Below are 18,537 nucleotides of genomic sequence, written 5' to 3' on the forward strand. Positions count from 1 at the left end.
TGCATACTACAAGCCTTGTGAGTATAGCCAGCCCAGTTACAGGTGTGAATTGAGACCAGAATAGTAAACCAGTACAAGCCCTAAAGCATGCATAGATTTTTGTGGAAAAGTGTTCTCATGACCTGACAGCATGTAACTTCGGGGTTCTAAACTTTTTGTCTTTGCAGCCTTGAGTAAAGCTAATGAGGCTGATAATGAACATCAGTTTCACTCCTCTATTTCAGTTTTCTCTATCCTCTTTGGAAGCTTTTTATTTTGTTTGTTTGTTTTTAAGTTTGCTATGCTTTTTCCTTATTTTGTATTATCAAAAATGGCTAACTACTAGAATACAATTTTCTCTGGATCTTATAATTGTTCGTTCTTATAGTCTGTCTCTACTGTGACTGTACTGAGTTACCAAGAGATTAAAGAAGCTGAAATGCTTCAGTTTGGGGAGGAGAGAAGGCTGAAGGTGAATATGATGAAGCCTTAGAAAAATCACAGGGGAATGCAACATGTTCCATAGAGCTAGAACTAATGGAGCAATTGGTGAAACTTCTGGTAGGTCCATTTAAAACCCACAAAAGGAAGTACTTCTGTAGGTTAGGAACTTGCTGCCACAGGAATTTGTGGAAGAAGATAGTATCAGCAGGTTCAAAAAAGCATTAGACAAATTGTTAACAAAAGGCCTTTAAGCAGGTGTTAGGAGTAGGTGAGAGTGTGCCTCCTAACATGTTTCATTCAATGACTATGAATGCTAAGGTAATAGAAGAGAAAGATATAACTGATAGTGGCCAGTCTAACATGCTTTTTCTAGTGTCACTACTGAAGACTGAATACTTGTCTGGATGGTTCATTGGTCTTACCCAGCAGGAGATTGCATATAAGCTTTCATAGGTATTCTAGCTGAGCTGTATGGTTCATGTCTATGTTTTAACATACACTAAGAATAAGTTTATAAGAATATGTTTCAGTCAAAGTCCTTTCTTTTCTGTAGGTTGTCACTTGGTTTCGTCTCTTTCAAATAAGTTGCAGAACACCTGCCTTACTAATAATAATTCTCAGAAATCATTTGTGCAATTCTGGTATTTATTTACATGGTTTGCTTTTATCACACAAATTGCACAATGTCCCTTTTTGTGTTGGAACCTTCCAACACAACAGGGCAAAACCAAACTTATTGCTAGCCTAAGTAGTGAGCTGAAGAGTGAATGTGGTTTACTTGTTGATATACAATAAGAAATGTTCTGTTGCTGGACTGTGTTCTTAGTTTTCAGGATGTGTATTAACTGAGCAAGAGTAACTTTAAACAGCAGAGTAACTTCCCCGGTCCAGGTAACTTTTTTTCTCTTGGCAACATTGTCACACTGTGGATGTTCTGGTCCTCTGCTTTTCCAGAACCATAGGCAAGAGTTGTTAGGTCACTCCTTCCTTCTGAATCTTTGAGGGCTATCTTGTGTGGATGTGTGCTTCTGTGTGTCATGCAGCTGTGCTCATCTCATAAACCGTGTAATCTCAAGCGTTTTGTGGCTCTTCATAAAATTTTGCAAATGTATTTTTACGCCACCAGTAGACCCCTTCTCCCTTAACTGCCACATAGATGTTTGTAAAATGCAAGCCTTTAAAGTTCTTTTCATCAGTTTCATATAGCTTTCTTTGAGATGCAGTTAATATTTTTGAGCATTTCAGTTGAGTGTGTTTTGATTTGTTGCAACATTGGGTAATCTTAGCTGCAGGCTTTTGGGAATTACAATAGCATTAGCACTAAATTTACTTAATTGCATTGCAAGATTTGGGGATTGGGGAGTCTGTTTTGCTTGTTTGCTAAAAGCTTAAGAGTTCTGTTCTTCAACATACAGTTTCATGTTTGTAAAAACACACTCAACTTCTGGGATGAGGTGAGTTAATAGTTTCAGGAAAGTTATCAGGAAGTGAAAAAGAACGTATTTTTCCTTTGTGTTTGAGTACATGCAATCTGGGACATAATGGTTATGTAACTTTCTACCTGTCAGTTAAAGTAAGTTGCAGAGGGATGGAAAAACACTAACACAGGGGTGATCATTCTGGGAGTTGCACAACTGAGCAGTGACTGCTTGCAACAATTTCACATTTTACATGGGAAAATGCGCTCATTGCTTCTTAAAGCAGCTATGTTTTATTTAATACTGTAATGTTCTTTGAGGTACCTAGGAAAGAATAACTTGTGTTGAATTTTGAAACGTTTCAGGAGGTGGTTTTCTGTTCAAAATGACATTCATATTTGGCACCAAAACCAGTATATGGGAGTGGCTTCATTGGTGGTGTGTACTATTTTGGGAGCTCCCAGTCCCTTCTCTTTTGTCTTCTGTTGGAATTGCCAAAGAGAGAAAGTAACTTTGGATATATGACACTGGTAATTTCATTGTTTGTAGTAGTGCAATAATTTTCTTATTGGCTCCCAAATGTCTTGATTCAAGAACAATTTCTAAACTGTTTATTTTCTCAAACTGAAGGTGTTATGGAATTTACCTGATGAACCATTCCTCCTATTAAATCTGTTGTGCTCTGAACTTTGACTTATGAACAAGATGGGTATTTTTTATTAACTTGTTTCAAATGACATATTCTTATTTTGCATCCTGTGTAAACAACATAAAGTGTGTGTTGAAATTCTGAAGTTGCCATGCTGAGTAACTGTCAGCTTGTTGGGAAAAGTAACATTTTTAATGTAAACACTGGATAAAACTGAGTTCATTTTCAAATTGTGTGTGTGTGTATATATATATACACACACACACACACACATAAAATATAATCAACAATGATGAGACTTCACCTTCTTTGAGTGTTTAAATGTGATGCAATGTTTTTAAATCAACAAAAGCTGACTAGGCTGACTGTCTTCCTGTTTAAGTGGATTGCAGTATTTTCCCCCTAGAATTTATAGGCAATTTTAAATATACCTCCAGTAAAACTTTTTTATGGACATAAAGATTATGTGTGTAAGTGCATATATAAGATAAATGTAATATTATGCAGTGCAGTATAACATAGAAGTGTTATAATACATGAATGGCAACAGGTTATTCTAAAATTTACAGAAGTCTGTGGTAGATTTCTGCCATCATGTCTTGTTATCTTGTTCAGACCCTAAATGTTTACATTAAGCATATAAAGCTTTCTTTTCTTAAAAAGAAACATAGAAGTCTATTTCAACTCATACTAAAGTAATGCTTCTTTATTTAATTTTTAGATTGGTGGCATTCTGTTTGAGAAACGTCTTTCAAATAAATTACTCTTAAAATGTGTTGATAGCTATACCTTGATACATGCTTATTTTTTGGTGTGTGGGCATTCAGCAAGACAAGGACTTGCTACATGAGGTCTGACAGTGTTTCTTTGCCATCATAATAAGTAATGAAATACAGCTTTAGCAGTAAGTAGAAATGAGGAGGATTAATTTTATTCTTGCTGCAAAGCCAACTCTAGTATTAATTCTCCCTATCACTTGCTGTGCAAGGATCAGAGTCTGTTTCAGGGCTTACCAACTACCTCACTGTGGCTGCATAGTTGTTCACATTAACAGCTTCTACTTGTCTTTATGTTAAACATAAATTGTGAAGCAGTTCGTCATAGCCCTTGAAATGTTTTAATTCCCCTAATGAAACACTCACATAGTTGCTCTTTTGTGGCCTCATTGATGGGGGGAGGTGTATGGTGTCTGAGACCATGTTTCTTCAGGGCTTGAGGAAGAAGCTATTTGGGTAGAAGAGAGTTTACTAGTGCCTGTGCTGAAGGAGGTTCAGCCTTGCTCTGGGTAGCCTGGGGCCACTCAGAGGTGACAGCCAGGGGACCAGTCAGCAGATGAGTAGTTCTCACCTAGCCACAACTGATCTGTCACGTAATTGCTGGCCAAAGAAAAGTAGGTAGGGAAAGCAGAGGGGTATGGTGGGATACCTCAGGACGTGCATTTGAAGATGGAAATAGAAAAACAGGAAGAATGGAAGGTGTTATGGTAGAGGACACTTGGGATATAGAAGAGGGAGTGGGAACTAGATGAAGTGGGCTAAGGGGTATTGTAGGGAGAGCTAAAGGAATCACACCTAAAACCTGGGCGTGTAGGGCAGGACCAGAAGGTATTGTGTTAGTTTTGGAAATAAGAGATGGGGTTGGGAAGGAGGAGGAACACAAATAGTATTGCACTGAAGAGAGAAAGAAACAAAACCTATTGTCTAAGCTCACTTTATGTTGAAAAACTCTACCTGATCCCTAGCCTTCCACATTTAATTACCTTGGAAGACCACAGATATCTTCTGTGCCAGATTGAAGTCCCTGCGTAGAAGGCACTGTTTTCCAGATTATTTTCTGGTCTTCTAAAATTTCAGATCAAAAAATGCTGCTTTTTGCATTTCCCATTGTATCACAAAATATGCTTCTGCACTTGGACAGCATTATGGATTTTGCTATTGATGCATGTCTCATTTAAACACTGTATTAATTCTGGTAGTTATAAAGATGTTTTGTCAATCTGTTTTTATTCATCTGAACATACTGGCTATTGAGTTCATATTGTTTTGGTAGGATTTTAGTATTTAAAGATGGTTAATAATTTAAATTGAAATATAATCAGAAAATATGTTCTCCACAACTAGTTAATAAAATGCAAAATGAAATATTTTAATTAGGATTACTGTTGATGATGTTTATTGCGTCTTAAAACCATAATCCTAAATTATTATTTTATAGTACTGTAAGTCTGATATGCCTGATTTTTTTCAATACCTTTGCTATGTAGAAAACTTGCACAGCAGGTATGTTCCTCTTTTTTTTTTTCCTCCTTCTTCTTCTTTTTTTTTTTTCTTCCTGGCTGTGTCATCTTCAAAGTTTTTCTCTTGTCTTGGGTTGTTTAAATTTCATCTTGCACTTTTTTAATGTCTTTTCCTTCTTTATGGTGGGAGGGGAAAAAGAGAAGAGGTAGAAGCTACATTTCTTTGCTTTTGGAGCTAAACCTAATGACAGCTGTACCGACAATTTTCTTCTGTGTTTACATGCAGCCAGGAGCTATGGGCGGAGAAGAGGTAAAAGTATTTACTAAATGTTTTGTTTGCTGAATAGTGGGAAAAATAAATATTTAGTTCTTTTATGATAAGATGATGTTACCAATTTTAACATTATTTGGTTGATCAATTGCTTCATATAAATCAATCTCATATTCTTCATTTGCAAAACATCTCCCTTTTAATAGCAGCTTAAAGCAATGATGATTTTGAGCTGGTAACTTCAAGTGTGTTGCTATTACTAGTGAACTGGAGGATGACTGAATGTAAAGACTCTTTCATGACACGTATTTATGACTTTAAATGTGTAGCGTTCAAAAAAAAGATTGTTTTCAGGTTTGGGATTTTTTGTGCAATGTTTAACTAGTGCTTTGAACACTTCAAAAATACTTTTTTCTTAGATGAAACACCTTTCATTGAATCTTGAGTATTACATTGGATTGCCTTAGGTAGAACATTGTGAATACCAATACTAATAACTGTCCTCAACAGTGAATATTGATAATAATAATAATAAAAAATACAACATTTGAGCACATTTTAGATTTATTTCATCATAGGCAAACCTTAAAAAATAAAAGCGGACTCAAAACATTTTACAAACGTACAGAGCTGTATATGAGTTTATTCTGAGAGATTAATGAACATGGACAATAGCAAGCTCGCTGACTACCAAGAAAGCTACTAATGTAGCTTGCATTTATGTACTGTGCTGTACTTACACAGACTGGTTTTTATTGAGAAAATAACAGTGCAGATTGCAGCTTTTAACAATTAGAGTTAGGCAGTGCCATCTGCATGGGGTACTTTGGCATTAAACTTCATTTTATCTTCTTTTTCATGTATGTTCTGTGACAGCTATACATGTGACTGCTTCCTTTTCAAAATGCAGAATTTGCATCATTTGTGAAGAAGTTGGAGAGAAACCTAGCCATACAAGCAAGCCTATAGCGTATAATAAGTAACTTGTAGTTTGCATATATACATATGGATTGAGGTAGTAGGCTGTACAGGCTGTACTAATACAGTTTATAATATAGAATTTGAGCTGATTTTGTTCAAAGCTGACTGGTTTTAGTGTTTATTTGACAGCTAAACAAAAAGGAAAATATTTAAGTTTTCCCCACAAACTTACCTTCCTATTTTTTCCTGCTTCCAGAGAACACGCTATTGTTAACAGATGTTGAAAGCATCCTAATACTTACAGTTTTTCCGTGCTCTCATGGTACTGAAACAAATTGGAAAGTATGCAGAGTATATAATATTCTATACTCTCTGTGCATGTGAACACTGTTCAATTTCATTTTAAGATTGTGGCAAGTGTTTCCAGGTTGATCAAATGGCACCAAAGTAGGGAATGAGGTGGGAATCAGTTGGACGCTATTAACGTCTTGCAACTCATATTTACTTGTAGAAGTGAAATATAGTAATGTGGCAGTAATTGTGACGAATACAGCTTAGTCTGTTTTATACAAACTGTAGCGATGACAAAACAGGGCAAACAAGTTCTGAATGTGCTGGACTTTCAGAATATTTTTTTACTCTACCAAAAAGCATGTTTCACTCCATAATAATTGTTTCCTATGTGAAATTCAGGCTTTTCTATAGTAACAAGTAGATTTGTGTGTGTGTGCGTGTGTCTTGTCATTTATGTTAGGGATTTTGTGACTTGCCTTATTCATACAATACTGAAGTCTGTGATGTTCATGCTTTTTCATTACCTTGAATTTTATAATGTTGTTTTGAGCTTTCTTAACCTTAAGAAACATGAAATTCTACAATAGTCTGTTAAAAATGATGTGTGGTTTATCAAATATTCCTATATATCCCTATCTATTATTGTTTTTACCATTTGCATTGTGGTAATATGCAGAGTACCCAGACGCGAATCTGTGTAGGGACTCATTTCATGTTTATTATACTTTGATATTTTAATTACTGTTTGATTCTGTCACTATGACAAAGCATCTTCAGTGAGAAGCGGTTTTGTCAGAAATTTCTTGGGGCTTGCCATAACCTATCAGTTCTCTACTTGATCCTCTGTTTTCTTTGAGTGAAGAGGCGAGCATTTGAGCATTTCTTTGTAGGTATCATGCTTAGAACTGTTGAGTCATGTTCTTTTAGGCACCTTGTTTTTAACTTTTACAACCAGTTTTTCAGATACAGGTGTAAGCACAGCTATGGGAAATCAGCCCAAAATCTATTCTGCTACACTGACAACTCAGAGATGCCAGGGGAGGGGGGCAGGAGTATAAAAAGAGAGTATTTAGTGATGCTTTCCCATAATACTGTCCCAGAGATTTGCCTTTGAAGGTTTCTTGAGGTGATATCTCAATATTTATTGCTTCAGAATGGGCTTTTCTCCTGTTCTTGGCCATTCCCTTTTCTGAACCTGCATAGACTTTTCAAGCATCCTAAAAAGCCTGTGGCAAGGGGTTCCACAGTTTGACTTGCTTTCAGCCTTGCCATGTACTGACTGTGTTCAACACGCTTTAGTTTCCTCTTACTGGAAGAGACAGGGAACAATCATTCCCTGTTCCTTTGTCTGTATGCTTTCCATTATTTAAAATGTATACTTCATACATTTAACTCTATACTTGACTTAACTATAAAGTTTTAGATCGTCTTTTGCATTTACTTAAGAGGAGTACAGTGCTTGCAGACTGTCAAGCATCTGGCATAAGAGGTGATATCTTGCTTTTTAAGCTGCTGTGCATTTTTATTATTTCCTTCAGAACTCAGCACGTACTTGGCTTCCTCTCTAGACCTGTATTTCAGTTGAATACCTTGTTCTAGTATCTATTAATTTGATATGTCAAATTCCACTAATGGCTCATGATTGTTGTTTATTTTTTACAAGAAGGTAGGTTGTGGGGGTGGAAATTAAAAGATTATTTAGCTTCTTGGTAATGTCAATCTCTTACAGATATTCTCAAATCTCCTACTTTTCAATGAGTTTTCTGATTTGATGTTCTTACACAATTTTAGCCTTTCTATTTATTATTTTTCTCATGCATGTGTTCTCTTTTATGCTGAAACGCATATGTTTATATATGTGCATGACCTGTTTGTCCATTAATGGAATATTCATCAATAGTCTTTCCTGTTTTATGCTCTAAACCCACCATTTCTGACAACCAGTTATACTAGACTTCGAAGAATAGCATCTCTCAATCCTTCTCTGATTGTGGCATTTACCCTGTTTTTTATGTTGGTGCTTAAAAGCACAGTAGGATTTTTGCTTCAGTGGATTTTTGTATCTGTGATCTCTGTCAATGTTGTGCGTTCAATATATTCTTTCTAATCAAGACTTTAGTGCCTGGTGTTCATAAAAAATCAGGCTGGTGTTCTGTGTCAGTCAGAACATCTTTTCTGGTTTTTGTTTGTTAGCTTGTTTTCCATATATAGCATTGCTGGTTCTTTTTGTAATCTGTCCTTTACTACTGGAGACCCTATTAACTGATATTTTCAGTGTATACATTTTTCTGACTAGTGTTCCTCTGCATGTTCTGATTTTTCTCCTTGCCCCTGTTTTTTTTCCCGTGCTTCCCTGTGCTGTTAATACCAGTATGGTATTAATTCTTCCTTAGGTCTTGCTGGAAGTCAGTTTCATGTGATCCATTACCTTTGAATTTAATTATGTGCCCTGCTATTTATAATTGTAATTAATCCCCCTATAAACTGTTGTATCAATTAATTATAATTCCATCCCTGGGAGCAATACTTCGTGACATGAGGGGACAATTAGCCTTTTCAGAGTTGAGATGGGGTTCCCATTTATACATCTCTACATTCCACAATTAATTTTTAACTCGGGTATAGGGAATGACTAAATTCTGAAGTTGGCATGTTCAATGGTGTTGCTTACCTACAGACTTTGCATATCTCTATCTTCTGGGTTAATAAATCTGTTCTTAAGATAATGTGTGCATATTTTGGTAGTAATAGCAACAAGTTAATTGCATCAGATGATCACAAATTCTTTACTTTTCATTAACAAACTGAGTAGCAGCCATTTATGTTGCTTTTTGTTAATTCATTACTGAAAGGGTGTTTTAACACTGAGTAACAGCTTGACAGGCTGCCCTAGCTAACAACTTTTTTCTTCAAGCACAAGTTTTTTGTGGGTTTTTTTAATAAGATTTTAAAGATTATTTTTTTTTCTTGTTAGCTAAGCTTCTTGCTTCACCTATATGTTTAATATCCACAATACAAAGCTTTTCTATGTTTATTTTGCTGTTTGCCCCCCTACTCAGACTGGGCCTCCATTCACTCGAGGAGGAAGTGATGCAGCCCTTGTGGTTAGGACCCTGTAAAGCACTCTGAAGGAGGCTGTCCTGCTCTGCAGTGCAATGGCTTGAGGGATCTGCTCTTTAAGATCATTCCTTCAAGATCTCTTATGGAAGATTTAAATCTCTAAGAATCGGTTTGAAATGTAAATCATACAAAGGTTCTTTCTATAGCTATGACACACAATTTCATCAGATAACTTGGTTTTCATTGCTAGCTATTTGAAAGGGTTTGTTTTAAAGTTAAATTAGGTTTATTGTCTTGTAAGGATAACATAGTCTTGGAAAAATAGAAGCAATACTAATGAATGTTATTTGGATAACTGGACCACTTAGCTGGGTCCTTTAATGCAAATTCTGTTAAAGCAAAACAATAAAAGTAAAAGGAAAAGATAATGGTTTTTTACTTAAATATTTAATTCTCCAGGAAATAGCGTTAACTATAGATACTACAAAATCTGTTACAGGTCGGTCTTCACTCTTTCCTTTTGAAGATGGCTTCCTAGACGACAGTCACGGTGATCAGTCTTTATCATCGGGTCTCAGCTCTCCAACACGCTGTCAGAATGGTGAAAGAGTGGAACGCTATTCTAGAAAGGTGTTTGTTGGAGGTCTTCCTCCTGACATTGATGAAGGTACTGTGAATAAGTTACATTGGTGAGATGTGGGAATTGGCTTTCATATAATTACTTTTAAAAGGTCAGATTTTCATAAAAACAAATGTAACTTTCCAGGTATGTCACTTGTGGCATTATTTAAAACAAACACTTCAACCACCCCCTGCAACACCTGAGAATTTACTTGACATTCTTTCGTACTGTAGATCAGAAGAGATGGAGACAGAAATGCCTGCATAGCAGGTCTTCTATTCTGCAGTAGCAGGATGTGTTCCCACATAAAGTGGGAAAGCTGAAAAAGGGAACTTATTGGGTACTGTCACTCCTCCATAGTCTTTCCCTGTTCTTTTTAAAAGATGTGGTTGACTTAATACAGTCCTTGCCAAAATAAATTGGTTTTTAATTCATCAGTTCTTGTATCCAGCATGTATGTAGTCTTCAGCTGACAAATGTAGGGCAATTAATATGGTTACAAAATAATAACCAGCTTAGTAGGGATGGTCAGGTTTTTTTCTCAGTCTCAATCAGTATCTGCTCTACTTGCATGTGCCCCTCCACACCCTGACTCCCAAACCAAAATTGTGACAGTTTTTGGTGTATTTTTCATATAGCTGGAATCCACCACTATCTAGCTTCAATTGGCATACATAGGGAATTTGAAGATGCATTATAATGTAAAGAGAGGGATCTCTGAATCTGATCTACTAAACCAAAACCTAAACCATGTGCAACTTGAATAAAGAAAAAGTATGAGTTGCCAATCTATGGTTTACAAACAGCTCAAATGCAGTTCCCATGTCACATCATGAGTTGCAGGACTGTTGATACAGGAACTGCTGGGTAGTCTGAATCCCCAGCTGTAAGAAGAAGCAGGCCATCAGGTACAACTGATGTGAACATTGGTGGGTCACTCAGCATCAAAATACATGCCCAGCCTATCCTGCGAGGAAGTAACGGGGCCACTTGGGAGCTGTTACCCTCTTCCATGAGAGGTCTACTCCAGTAACACCTTTTTCCTTCCGCTCCTGAGTTATGCAGTATGTGTTTTGTTGCTCTAGTTGCTTGAAAAATGACATGCAGCTCATGGGGTCAGATAACTGGACACATCTCAAATGGCAGTCAAAAAATTGGAAAACCACTGCATTTGTCTTCAAACTTCTCCTGACAGATTGTTGCTCTGATCTATCTACCGTCACATTAGACAGAATTTTAAACTAATTCTTTCTTTAAAGTATATAAATAAATGCATTGAGAAAAAAGATTAAAAAAAAAACAAAACTTAAAATAATTTTTTTCTGAAGCATTTGCATGTAAAACAAAGTTGCTCTATAGGATAATTTGAGATGTGTGTTCCACAGTGTTTCTAAACTGATGCTTAAAACCCAAAGGAAATTTAGCAACTTAGTAATTCAAGGCAGGTTTCCAGAGGGGGCTGAGGAAGGTGAAATCCCCACAGTCGCATGACCTGAGGCAGCCTGCTTTCTAGGGCATGCTACAAGGAGTGGCCATGCTGACATGTAGCTCCTCCGTCAGTCCTATGTGGCTGCATCTGACCCTGCTTTGTGGCTATAATTAGAAATAGACTGCAGCTGAAACATATTCACTTCTGACAGATCATGTTTCCATTTAATCCTGCTGCAAACTTGTATTAGCAGAATGTAATATTACTTTTTTTAAACAGCCATATATAGCATAGAGGTGAAAGAATACTTAGGCATCGTCTATGTACATTATTGCAGTTTTCACTGTTCCTAATAGGTGTAGAAAATAGTCTGTTTTCTTTTTTTTAAAGTAAGAATTTTTACCTTGCCACTGTCAGTCTTCAGATTCTCTCTAAGGTGCCTCATTTGTTTTTTGTAGATGAGATCACTGCCAGCTTTCGTAGGTTTGGACCTCTTGTGGTGGACTGGCCTCATAAAGCTGAAAGCAAGTCATATTTTCCACCTAAAGGTAATTAGTTTAAAATACATTTATGTAGGCTGTTCTGGTAAAAGGAAACTACATCTGCAGTGTGGCAATCCATTACAAAGAAAAGATTCGACTCTTTATGATGAATTTTCTCTCTTTCAACAAGCATATTTTTCAGCAGTTGTGATCGAAAAAACATAATTCAGTGACTGAAATCTGGTCCTGTCTGTGTACTTCTTCAGCAAGCCTGGAGTGCTTGAATTGTGCCTTAATTTATACTAGGCTTACTTTAGAAGGCAAGTTGCAGAAATTTCCTAGTGCTGATTCTGTTGCAGTTTGCATAGTGTAGAAACTGTAGGAATAATAGCTGGAAGTAACTGGTGGATTGGGTACACAGTATTTTGTAGAGAAGCATGAGTCTGCTTTGTGTGTGTTCTGACCCAAGAAGCTGTGATCCTGCTAAGAACCACAAGGTCTGCATTGGGGCTCACTGGGTACTGAACTGCAGCAAGGAGCTCTGCTAAGAGAGGACAAGCTGGCATCATGCACCACTGTCACAGAGTTTCTAGGTTGGAGCTGATTTGGTTCGAGGTGGTTTAGAGTGTGTGCATGTGGGGCAGCAAAATGCTATGCAGACCTGTTTTGGTTGAGAAAGACCAGTTTACGGGAAACCTGTTTGGGAGAGTTACTTGGCTAAATAAAATTGCTCTTATTGTATCCTAGTCTCTCCTATGATTTTGTATTATACTACATACATTCTATTCTCAGTCACGCATGCCTCTTGCATATAGCGTGGGAGTTCACTCATGACCTGAAATAGCAGCATGAAGTTATACACAGAATTTCTGATCTATATGTTAAGATTTTCTGTTCTCACTGACCCTGAAAGCTCTTAATTGCTCATTAAGGCTACTGATTATTTTGGCAGAACAATGGGCTGTTCAGTCAGTGAACTAGCTAATACTACAATATTTTGATAGATATATTTTGACTGTAAAAACCCACACAAATAAAAGCCAACTTAATTTATCTGGAAGCTTAAGTGCTGGAGGCGAGATAACTCTGTGACAAATGCTTGCCCTGTAAACAGTATTTGGGGCACTTAAAAACAGAACAAAAACCCATACATGCTCCCTCTTTCCTGTTCCATTCTCACAACTCAGCCTTGCTGTCAGTACTTATTATGCAACATCTGTTCTTGAATTTAAAAACAAAACTAACAAAAAATCCCCAAAGCCAGCAACAAAACACCCCAAACCTCAAAAAAACCCATGTATTCTGAAGGATAGTTGGTAAAATATGATTTTCCCTTTTTATTTTATTTTTAAAGGTTTTTAGGGCCTTCTGGCTAGTGAATTCTGATTGTACCTTCACTTACAAGTTAAAAAAAAAAGTAGTAAAACCAGCTTCTCAGCTTCTCCTTGTCCCTAATATCTCCTACTACTCTCAACTTTTTTTTTCTTTTTTTTTTTCTTATTAATTCAATAAGTAACTATTCATGGTACATCAACGTGGGACTTCCAATTATGATTTTGTTCTGTATCTGACAGTGGACTAGTTATGCCTCGCCAAACTTGTAAAAATGTTTTTGAGTAAGATCTATTTTAGCAGAAGACAAGGGAATGCAGCCTCACTTCTATTTTTGTCATGATTCTAATACAGGAAACAGCTTTCAAAGCCCCTGCCAGTTGCCCTGAACGTCTGTCTGAAAGTGCTAAACAACAGTCAATCCCAACTGTTCCAGATTTATTTATAACTGACTTCTTAGTTATCAATCAGGGCTGCAGCATCATACGTCCTGCATTCCTGTCTTTGAGATTCACTTACAGTCATGTTAAGCTCGGTAGGTCAAATGTACTTGATTTACTGTGATCCCATACAGGGAGCATCTCCATAGAAGACCGAATGTTATTACCAGGAGTCAAAGGGTAAAGTTTGAATGTGTATTATTATTTTTTTCCACAGCTTTTTGGTCTACTTTATATTTATAAAGAGTACTTCTTTTCAAAAGTTATTATGGAATCATTGACAGAAGTACCACAATAAAATGTCTCCACTGCTGTTTTTCATTAAAAGTTCTTTTAGAACTAAAATAATTTTTTAAAAAACTTTTTTTATTTTAAGCTGTTTTGATGCACTATGAGGCATTTCTTTAAGAAATACAGTGAAATGAAAAGAGATATTTGAAATTATGCTTGATGCAAAATTCAGTGACATGACTTACTCAGCTGTCATACTCATGAATTCAAATGTTTTCTCTCTTCCTTTTTCTAGATATCTTCTCTTCCATGTTGCATTGCTAATCTGTAAATTCTCTGACATTTTGAATGTGATTCTTTCAAATGGAAAATATGTCCAAAAAAAAAATAGACAGATTAAATGATAGAGGAGAGAATGAGTTGGTGTTTGTGTGCTAGCAATCTCGAAGGAAAACAAGAAAAATGGATTGTTGGAATGCAGTGGGGATGGTGTGTAGACTGATCTTTCTTCACATATTAATAAAGCCTGACCTCCAAGGCTTCTCCCACCTACTTGAATGTGCTCCACTGGCAGTAAAATTGAATCCTGCTCTTTCTGAAAATATGCCATCACCTCCAGACAGACTTTAGTGTCCTTTTGATGGATAGCCTTTTTCATGACTCTTTTCGTGTCTGTAGGGTCAGACCAGTAGGCAGTGTCTGGACTTAGAACAAAGTTCAATATTTTTTTGTTTGTTTGCTTTGATAAGCATTTAGTTAGAGGTTTGGAGCAGACAACATCAGTAGTTGATGCCATGGGTCAGCATACTCAGCTAAGTTTTACACTGGAGCCATTTTACATCATCATTTTCTGTCTTCATAGTTAGATCCAGGTGATGACATCCCTCACAGTCCTGGCTGTATTAATACAGTCTTCCAGTATCTACTTATTGGTGTAATTTACTGAATTTGTGGAATGCTTACTATGTTGGTACAATATATGATTTCCCTATAGTCATACTATATTAGGAGCACTTTGTTGATATTCTTAGGCCTAGGAACAAAAGCCATGGAACTAGGAACTATTAGCCATGGCTAATCTGATCAAGCATGAAATCTCAAAGATTAAAATAAAATGTTGCTTACAGTCTAGTGACTTCCCCCACCATCACCACCCCCCTGAGGGCTTTATCTGGTTATCTTAGTGAGCAAGTCAGGCCATCGATGTGTAGTCAGTTCTAGCAAGCCTTATTAGCTAATTTATTAGTCAGTATGGTTGATTAGCTTAGGTGCAGTGGCATGTAAGCTGTTTTCAGGACTAGCTGGAGTCCAGAAACATTCCTGCAGTGTTGAGCTTGAACAAAGGTTTTTCTGGATTTGGCATCGTGAGCAGGATGGTGTCACCACAGCTCTGCTTAGGCACAGTACCTCAGATTTAGTGCTGGACCTGATGGACATACACAGTTGTGCGTGAAATATGCTGAACTGCAATCTCTAGCATGGTGAGTTACACAAGGCTTATTTCAGTGCAGTGCCAACATTATGCTTTTGGACCTTGGGGGATCGCAGATCAACATGGATGTGTCTGCACCGTATTCCTCAAGCACATCTATACTATTTGTATTATCCAGGTTATCTTGTTTTCCCAGATATTCTAGGTATTTGTTACCCTTACTGAGTCTTGCCTGACATCACAGAATACACTGTGAGCATGTAATTGGGAAAGCAATCTGGCTAGGTCAGTGGTTGAGTTTTGGTCATTATAATAAAACCAAAATCATCTGATAGATCAAACAGCCCTTACAGGATGCATTGGTTGCTGGTGAGTTCAATATTTATGTTGCTGAGAGAAGAGGGACCAGTGGCACTCAGCTCTTTTGTCACTGAAAGCATGTATTGTGCACTTGGACAAGACAAGCTGGTAACAGCTGACAATGTGCATAAGAGGTTCGTATTTCTAGTTCTGAGCATCTGTATTACTGCCTTAACATTTCTTTTTACCCCTCCAATGCATTGTAATGCTTAGCAACATGTTCTTATGCTGGTGTCATCCATGAGGTGATTTTAATGCTTTGCCTCTGAATAAGGCCAATTCATTCCCATTGCCTGAAAAGTCTTTGGATTACTTCCTTTGGCATCTGTTTGGATATGTTAGTAATGGAACTGGCAAAATTATAAATGCCATGTGTTGGTCTTGGGTAAGCAGATGCCCAGTTCGTAATGTGTTTACTTGGCTTTCACCACAGAGTTTTGGGAATTAAATGTGGTTTGTGGCTAAGTATTTTTTGAGTACCTATGAGATGTTGAGAAATAATGAAATATGCGCTGAAGAATGTTATCAAATGTAGTTACACATTACCATGACACAGTCTATTTCTCTCTGGCAAAATCCAGATAATTAATATTTTATTGAAATAGAAATTTATGGGTTTTTTACTTATTTGCTGGTCTGCTGAGTTAAGCAATGCTTCTGTCTTATTTTTCTTTTTTTTATTAAACAGATGGTGCCAACTGTTTCAAAAACATTCTTTTATTTTTTTAACAGATAGCTAGCTTTTAAACAACTTTTTAAAAAGCCTTTACTGATTTTTCTTTATGATAACTTTGTGAACTACGATTTTTCTAGCAACCACTAAAAACTGCACAACGTATTTCAAAATGACAAAAATTATGCACAAGTCTTCCTCTGTTCCTTTCCATTTAGGAGGACTGATGTTTGGACAAAGATGAGATTTAGAGTGAGAAAATGAAGCATGGCAGAGCTTGGAGATAGGATGGGTTTGGAACAGAAGAAATGCTTTTGGCTTTACAGTTGATTCAGATGTGTGGTGCAGCAGTCTGATCCTCTTGTGTTTTCCCTGTTCTTCAGTTAGTTATTCTGTTATTTGATAAAATTAAGCACACTTGTCCCTACTGCTCCACAGGGGACACTAAGGGTGAACAACATCTCATGAAGAAGAAAAAAGTGTATGCAAAGTTGCACAAAGTAACATTATGAAGTGATTCTCATGCTCTAATTTAAAACAACCGGTGGGACAGACTGTATGAGCCTTCCTGATGATCTCTAAAGTAATGTTAGAGGGGAACACTATTGTTAGTAGTCTTCTAACTGATCTTGATTTCATAGATGAGGACCATTTGCATGGTTAATTCCATTGCCACTGCAGTGGCAACAGTAGCTTCTGCCACAGGAGCAAGAATGAACGGGTGCAAGGGGAAAGTATGGAGTCATAATTCTAATTTCATCAGCCATATTCCCAAGAAGTATCTGGTTTGTCTGAATACAGCAATCTATTGTACTGAAACTAATTGCTTTGGCTTAATTGATCTAATACCATACTACCAAAGTCAGCATAAAATGCCTAGCCAATTTCTGTATTCTAAAAACTGAAGTGAGAGATCGTAATATTTGCTAGAACGGAAACTTGACATTCCTTACCCAGAAATATACTGTATGGCAAATAGTGATGCAAGATCTTTTTTTAAACTTTGTTTACATACGTTCCAACACACATGTGCGCAGTATCAGTCTTTTACCCATTGACATCTGAGGTCATGTATATCATTTGTAGTCTCTGTGTCTTCCCACAGCAGGGCAGCATAATTCCAAATCAATGCAATTCACAAAATGTGTGGTAGCAAAATGCAGCACATACTAATCTGTTCTTCTGTAGCTGTGTAACAAGGTGGTTTTTGCATAGTGTCGTGGTTTAACCCCAGCCAGCAACTAAGCACCACGCAGCTGCTCACTCAAATTTTCTTTTAGGTTTTCAATGACTTTTCTTTAAGTCTCCCTTTTTAAAGATCTTCACACAATTTCCTGTCTTGTCCTAAATGTTTGAGGATTCTTGGTGGTATACTGATAATGATGATTTTAGAATGTCCGTCTTGGAGACTGCTGTGCCAGTTATCAAAGAGCATTCAAGGAGTTTGCTTCATGTAAGAATCTCTGTCCCTAAAACTATGCCATTTGTAATTTCTTTTTCTAGGGGTAAACAAGAATCTGATGAAGCAAAATATAAAAATATTTTTGAGCAATCAAGCCTAAGCAGAACAAATCTGATTCTGAAGTAGTGTTGCAGGATTATTCTCTCCCACTTTTCATGTTGCTTCCAACAAATGCTGTTTTCTTTCATAATTGCTAGGTTGCTATAGATTTTTTTTTTTTTTATCCCTGAAGAAACCACAATTTTCTAGCATTTGTTGACTCTTCTTCAGTCAGCAACTAAGGAATGACCAGGTCTTTTCAGAAGGGTCTCAGCATCCATAGTCTTCACAGGATTTGGTAGTAGATTTGTTTCTGTCAGTCTTACTACTTGATGTAATGCCCATAATTACCGAATCAGCTCCTTTTCAGGACTGTTTTTGAGGTGTGGTGGTGGGGTTGGGAGGAGCAGATGTTGGGCTGCAATTACTGACAGCAGCTCTGGCTCTCAATTATTATTCTGTAAGAATTGATCTTGCCACACCACATGCTTGGTAACACTCTGTAAGACATTCTCCAACGTATAGTCGTCTCTTGTAAGATTTTATGTAATGGGACGAAATCAGATTATTTTCTGCCTATAGCACAAAAGAAGGCTGTTGTCCAAATTTAAATTTCTGTCCTATCAATAAATTTATCCCTTTTTTTTTTTTTGGGGGGGGGGGGGTGTCTGTCCTCAAGAAATTGTGGTTGACTTTTAGTCTACAGGACACTTGTCTGTGTAGACTTTTTTTTTTCCCTTGTTTTTTTGTGTCGTGTGCCCCC

General features: G+C 36.9%; 1 protein-coding gene across 5 annotated transcripts in view; it reads left to right on the forward strand.

Moving 5' to 3' along the window:
* Nucleotides 1–18,537, forward strand: part of CPEB3 (cytoplasmic polyadenylation element binding protein 3) — a 97,171-nt gene that overhangs the window by 52,267 nt on the left and 26,367 nt on the right. For 3 of the 5 annotated variants that reach the window (XM_069796663.1, XM_069796666.1, XM_069796665.1), the window contains exons 5-7: nucleotides 5,013–5,036; nucleotides 9,772–9,939; nucleotides 11,782–11,871. In XM_069796663.1, coding sequence (XP_069652764.1) covers nucleotides 5,013–5,036; nucleotides 9,772–9,939; nucleotides 11,782–11,871 — 282 coding nt within the window. The remainder of the gene's footprint in view (nucleotides 1–5,012; nucleotides 5,037–9,771; nucleotides 9,940–11,781; nucleotides 11,872–18,537) is intronic. The other 2 variants (XM_069796664.1, XM_069796667.1) reach the window with 1 other exon arrangement.

The sequence above is a fragment of the Haliaeetus albicilla genome, chromosome 11 (assembly GCF_947461875.1).
Source record: "Haliaeetus albicilla chromosome 11, bHalAlb1.1, whole genome shotgun sequence".
NCBI classification, from domain to species: Eukaryota; Metazoa; Chordata; class Aves; order Accipitriformes; family Accipitridae; genus Haliaeetus; species Haliaeetus albicilla.